The sequence below is a fragment of the Grammomys surdaster genome, unplaced genomic scaffold (genome assembly GCF_004785775.1).
Source record: "Grammomys surdaster isolate TR1022 unplaced genomic scaffold, NIH_TR_1.0 126187, whole genome shotgun sequence".
In the NCBI taxonomy this organism is placed as follows: domain Eukaryota; kingdom Metazoa; phylum Chordata; class Mammalia; order Rodentia; family Muridae; genus Grammomys; species Grammomys surdaster.
The window spans coordinates 8,875,621-8,882,295 of record NW_021620993.1 but is presented as its reverse complement, the minus strand read 5'-3'; the positions used below and the strand labels follow the sequence as shown (position 1 = coordinate 8,882,295).

Sequence of the window (6,675 nt, the reverse complement as noted above, 5' to 3'; positions counted from 1 at the left end):
TCTCCAGCTGCAGTGAAGTCCCCAGGTGAGGCCAAGTCTCCAGCTGAAGCCAAATCTCCAGCTGAGGCCAAATCTCCAGCTGAGGCCAAATCTCCAGCTGAGGCCAAATCACCAGCTGAGGTAAAATCTCCTGAGAAGGCCAAGACCCCCGTGAAGGAAGGAGCAAAATCCCCAGCCGAGGCCAAGTCTCCTGAGAAGGACAAGTCCCCTGTGAAAGAAGAAATCAAGCCTCCAGCTGAGGTGAAATCCCCTGAGAAGGCCAAGAGCCCCATGAAGGAGGAAGCAAAGTCTCCTGAGAAGGCCAAGACTCTAGATGTGAAGTCTCCGGAAGCTAAGACTCCAGTAAAGGAAGAAGCAAAACACCCTGCAGACATCAGATCACCTGAACAGGTAAAAAGTCCTGCCAAGGAGGAAGTCAAGTCCCCTGAGAAGGCCAAGTCCCCTGAGAAGGAAGAGGCCAAGACTCCTGAAAAAGTGGCTCCCAAGAAGGAAGAGGTGAAGTCCCCTGTGAAGGAGGAGGTAAAAGCCAAAGAACCCCCGAAAAAGGTAGAGGAAGAGAAGACACCAGCTACACCAAAAACAGAGGCGAAGGAGAGTAAGAAAGACGAAACTCCCAAGGAGGCCCCAAAGCCCAAGGTAGGAGAGAAAAAGGAAACACCCACAGAAAAGTCCAAGGACTCCACAGCGGAAGCCAAGAAGGAAGAGGCTGGAGAGAAGAAAGCAGTGGCTCCAGAGGAGGAGACTCCTGCCAAGACGGGCGTGAAGGAAGAAGCTAAACCCAAAGAGAAGACAGAGACAACCAAGATGGAAGCAGAAGACACCAAGGCCAAAGAACCTAGCAAACCCACAGAGAAGGAGAAGCCAAAGAAAGAGGAGACACCAGCAGCACCAGAGAAGAAAGACACCAAGGAGGAGAAGATCACAGAGTCCAAGAAGCCTGAAGAGAAACCCAAAACAGAGGCCAAGGCCAAGGAAGATGACAAGGGCCTTTCCAAAGAGCCTAGCAAACCCAAGACGGAAAAGGCTGAAAAGTCCTCTAGCACAGACCAAAAAGATAGCCATCCCCCAGAGAAGGCCACAGAGGGCAAGGCCACCAAGGGAGAGAAGTAAGAGGGGACAAGAGGAATACTCAGAATAGCCAAAGAAACTCAGGACGGTCCCAGTACTCAAGGGTCAGCATAATAAATTGTATTTCTTCCTTTCCCTTCTGTAAGAAGAAACACTGCTTAGATGGCGGACCTGCCCTCACCAAACAGGAATTTCTATTAGGATTAAGTTAGCAAGAGAAGATAACCCTGTGTCCTGCCCCAACACTGAAAGCCCTCCCCAGGTGATGGACAATTATGATAGCTTATTGTAGCCCAATGTGATGTATGCTGAACGCTACGCGTAAAACACGTGACTAAAAACTGCCCCCTCCTTTCCGAGTAAGTGCATTTATTGCCTGTATGTCCAACTGACAGATGACCGCAATAATGAATGAGCAGTTAGATGCATTATGCTTGAAACGTTGTAACCTATTCCTGAATGCCTTCTTCTTTTCCAAAGGAGTGGTCAGGCCCTTGCCCAGTACAGGCTCCTAGAAGAGCTGCAGCAGGTGAGGCAGGGCGCTGGCCACTGAACCATGCAGGGTGTACTCTCCACTGAAGTCCACTTTCAATTGCTTCCATGCAATAAAACCAAGTGCTTCTGAAATAAGATTGTGGCTGTTCTTATTTGTTCCCTCTCCTGGGAAGGCTAGAGGCAGGGACAGGAGGTCTAGACATCATAGCAGATCTGTGCTGGTGGCCTAGGGCATCTTTCCTGAGTATGGTCTATGGATCATCTTCAGCATCACCTGGGAGACTTATAACCCAAAGACTCCTGGCTGCACACCACTGACATCACAATCTTGGGAGGTATGGGAAAGTACACACCTGGCCCAATCCTTGTTTACCCTAATGAACACTGATGCTGAGATCCTGGGAAGTGAGCCTCAGGAGGATGTCGAATGGTCCATGGACACTGCATGTCAGATGAGAAGTACCTATGCATAAGGGGCCACACGTGGATAATTCATCTGTTGTGAAGACAGTGACAACTTTTCAACAGTCACCTAATTTACATTCAGTGTGCTTCTCAGGGCATAGATTTTTTTTGTTCAGTATGCCCCCCACTACCACTCCTTTTTGTGGTTTTATTTTTATTTTGAGACAGTGTCTTACTTAAATACACAGGGTGGCTTTGAACTCATATTCCTGTCTCTGCCACCCAAGTATCTAGAGTTACATGCATGCACCACTATGCCTAGCTCTGGAAGTAATTTTGAAAGCTATATGGTCCTCTTACAGGTTTCCATGGCACCCTGTTAAGTCCTTGTATGGTAGGACTGCCATGGCCCGTTATTCTGTGTGCTCAACTCCTCTCCCAGGAATTGCCTCTCTGCTCCTCCCCCGTGGATGGTTCTCAGCTATCCTGTCTAATCTTCCTACTTCTGGTCAATCAAAGGATTGGCCCAGAATGGCCAGTTGAGCCAAGGATGCTCTTTTCTGGGATTTGAAACTTGAGACCAGAGTGGCTGGTAGGGAGATTTTAGTCAGTAGCTATGGGCAGCCATGTTTGCAGACTTATGGTAAAATAGTCTGAGACAGGATGAGATGAATAGGGACAAGTTACCTAGAGAGCCATGGTGGACTTCCTGATGATGCAACCCACCACTTTGGCCATTCCTCAAAGTGATAAATCCCCTTCTTCACCAAACTCCTCCAGTTACAACAGTGCTTTACACCCAGGAGAGTTCTGAGTAATGCAGTGACTGAAGGGGAGTTTTGGCTGAGCAGTGGTGGCACCCATCTTTAATCCCAGAACTCGGGAGGCAGAAGCAGGTGGGTCTCTGGGTTTAAGGCCAACTTGGTCTACAAAGCAAGCTTAAGGACAGCTGGGGCTACATGGAGAGACTCTGTCTTTAAAAAAAAAAAAAAAGGAAAGGAAAAGAAAAAACAGTAATTGGTACGCTAGTGACAGAATGACAGAATGGTGACACCTGAGGGAGTGAGTAAGTGCCCCTCTCTGTGACGCGCGCGTGTAGTGGTCTCGCCGGCAAGAACACACACACACACCAGAATCCTTCTGTAGAAACACGTTTATTCCCAAAACCCAAAATGGTGGTAGAAGACCCCCAGCCCTGGGAAAGCACCCCTATATACCCTAGAGCGGTGTATTCACCTCTGATTGGCTGCTTACTCGTTGCGCGCCAAACGCCGTGGGATGGGCTTTAACTTTGGCGGGCTTTTACCATGGCACATGCGCAATTTATTTGTTTACTAGGAAGAATTATGGCTGACAGCGCCACCTAGCGATGGCGGACTTTGCCAGCACCTGCCGCGGCTCCTAACACCTCTCATTGTACCTCAAAAAATTCTGCTCTTGGTAAACACTCCAGGTAGGAACCTCATCTCCATCTGTCACAAAGATTGAATTATTAAAAGAATGCCGAGACAGGTTAGGGTAGTCACTTGTAAATTAAATAAAGGTGTGTGTGTGTGTGTGTGTGTGTGTGTGTGTGTGTGACTGTCTTGTGTTGAACAGAGATTACTTCTAACTTGATATGTTGCTAGATGACATTGAACAGTTCTTCATGCTTCCTGGCAGCTGGATTATAGGCTTGCATCTCAGCCCCTGGAAAATAATCACTTAAGTTATCAACGTGGTCAATGACTCTGAAAACCTGGGCTGTCTGCCCTGAGATCGGATATCCATTCGCCCTAGCACATAGCCACATCTGAACATAAAGTGAGGATCTGGAAGAAAAAAAAAGAACCAGTCCTTATAAAATCCTTTTGCCTCAGAGTCCCAAGTGCCACAATTACGTGAATCACCACACCTGGCTCTCCCCATCTGGCTTGCCTAGAGATGTTACACTCATCCTACTACTCCAAATTTCTTATAAAGATGACACAACATGTTAAGAGATAACCATACTATATAAATGTAATATTTAATCTGTAGTCTGTGTGGGCATCTTTCTTTTGAGACAGAGCCTTGTGTAGCCCAGGCTAGCTTCTAACTATATCATTGTAGAGAACAGCACAGTTTCTGATCTTTCTTCCTTAACTTCCCAAGGGCTGGGGTTACAGGTGTGTCCTGCCAACCCTGGTTCATGTAGTCCAGGGACCAGACCCAGGGCCTGTGCTCTCGACTAACCAAACTATATCCTTAGTTCTGTTTTTCAAGGTGGGTAAAGGACGAGGAAGCAGCGGAGTGGGAGCCCAAAGCTGTTTGGCTGGTTTACATAGATTAAGTGAATTAATTAGTGATTAACTCTGAACCACTAATAATGCATCCATGTTGTACTAAGGAAGAAAATAAAAGCATTTCCTCTTGGAGCCATTTAACCAAAAAACAAGTCCAGATTAACCAAGAGCAGGCTTACATGACCTTAATGGTGTATTATTAATTTGTGATGTGCTGCAAAATTTTCAGTCTTTTAAAATGTGAGGGCTATTTTCAGAAGATTGTGGCACCACAGGAAAGGAAAAGAGCTAGGATTTGACTCTAGAAGTAAAAAAAAAAAAAAAATTACTAGAGTTAATAAAATTCATATTCAGCCAAGTTTCAGGGTACAGATCAACACTGAATAAACACACATGTAAACTGGGTGTGTGGTGTGCACCTATAATCCCAGCACTCAAGAGGTGGAGGTCAGAGTATTAGAAAGTCAAGGTCATCCTAGCTTTACAAACAAGTTGCAAGGGCTAAAGAGATGGCTCAGTGGTTAAGAGTACTTGATGGTCTTACAAAGTGCTCAGGTTTGATTCCCAGCACCCACATGGGGGCTTTTAACTGTCTATATATAGCTACAGTCCCAGGTAATCTGATGGCCTCTTCTGGACACAGGCACTAGCCAGACATGTGTACAGACATACATGCAGATAGAATACTCACACAAAAATTTTTTAAAAAATAATAATTAAATAATTAAAAATAAAAGTCAGAGACAGCTATCCTGGAAAAAGTGAGATCCTGTCTGAAAAAAAAAATAGAAGAATAATTGAGTCTATTTTGTGTCTATTAACTACTAGTAATGAACATGACACATTGAACATACAGGAAACTAGCAGTAAACAATCTGAACAGAGATATAGTGGTTTTGTTTGTTTGTTTGTTGTTTGTTGTTTTTTAAGATAGGGTTTCACCAGTAACTCAACCTGACCTGGAACTTGCTATGAAAACCAGGTTGGCCTTGATCTCAAAGAGATCTACTGACTCTGCCTCCTGAGTGCTGAGATTAAAGGGATGTGCCACTATCTGGCTGAATAGAGAGGCTAAAAGAATAATTTATAATAGCATTAAAAAATCTACTTGTGGGAGGCAGAGGCAGGTGGATTTCTGAGTTCGAGACCAGCCTGGTCTACAGAGTGAGTTCCAGGACAGCCAGGGCTATACAGAGAAACCCTGTCTCGAAAAACAAAACAAAACAAAACAAACAACAAAAAAAAGATCTACTTGCAGAGGCAAATAGATCAACATGTGAGGCCAGTCTGGTGTACACAGTGAGTTTCATTCTCAAAAAAGAAAATCCATATAAGTTGAAAGACTTCTTATCTTTGTGGATTGGAATACTTAACATTGTTAATTTTGTTGTTTTGAGATAGAGTCTCACACAGCACAGTTTGGCCTCAAATACACTGTGCTTATAAAAATGACTCCTGCTTCCCAGCCTCCATTCCCCAAGTGCTAGGGTTTCAGTGTGCATCACTACACCCTGCTCTTGTGTGGGAAAAAACACGTGTGGGCACGGCCCATGCAATAGCAACCAGCTGACTGGCGCAGTGGCGAGGTCCAGGAGGCTTTTCCTGAGGGCGGGTTCCCACATACACAGGAAAGTCCCAGGCCCAGAAGACAAGTGAAATCCAAGATGAAAGTTTCATTGTCCATGATGGTGGTTGGATCTGGATGTGAATGCACACCCCCAGAGCCTGGGGAGAGCTGCCTTATGTAGAGGATGGGAAGGAGGAGGGACTGGGGAGGAATAATTTAATTACCTAGGCCCCCGGCCTTATTAATATGTAAATCTTTCGAGGCAGAGGCCTGTTAGTCATGCCCTCTACCTGTGTCTTATATGACTGATGGTATAGGTTAAATGGAGATTAGACCACATGTCAGGGCCCTGGGTTCTGGGGGCGTGGCCAAACACCTGCAGTCTCGGGGTTCCAGCCCATGTCAACCCATGCTGGGAGTTCTCCATCTTGACCAAAGGCAACCAGAAGGAGACTCAAATTTCACACTGGGCAGAGCTTAAGCATAGGAGACCTCAAAACCCAACCCTACAGTGCCACACTTCCTCCAACAAGGCCACACCTCCTAATAGTGCCATTTCCTGTGGGCCAAGCATTCAAACACATGAGTCTATGGGGGCATGCCTATTTAAACCACCACAGTGACATATATTTATTATGGTGTGTATGTGTGTGTATGTACACGTGTGGGCATATGTATGTTGCAGTGCTTGTGTGGAGGTCTAGGGGCATCCTGTGGGAATCAATTCTCTCCTTCCTATGCGTCCTACAGATCAAAATTTAAGTCACTAGACTTGTGCACCAAAAATCTTTAGCTCCTGAGCCATCTAATCATTGTGTGAATGGACTTGGTTCTCTCCTTCCACCTTCACATGGGTTCCTAGGATCCCTCTACCCC

At 45.7% G+C, this 6,675-nt stretch overlaps 1 protein-coding gene across 1 annotated transcript in view; it reads left to right on the top strand.

Moving 5' to 3' along the window:
- Nefh (neurofilament heavy) overlaps positions 1-1,643 on the top strand; it is a 9,600-nt gene extending 7,957 nt beyond the window's left edge. The window contains 1 exon segment of the mRNA XM_028758021.1: positions 1-1,643. This exon segment is cut by the window's left edge and continues 11 nt beyond it. Coding sequence (XP_028613854.1) covers positions 1-1,110 — 1,110 coding nt within the window. The 3' untranslated portion in view covers positions 1,111-1,643.
- The last annotated feature ends 5,032 nt before the right edge of the window (positions 1,644-6,675 follow it).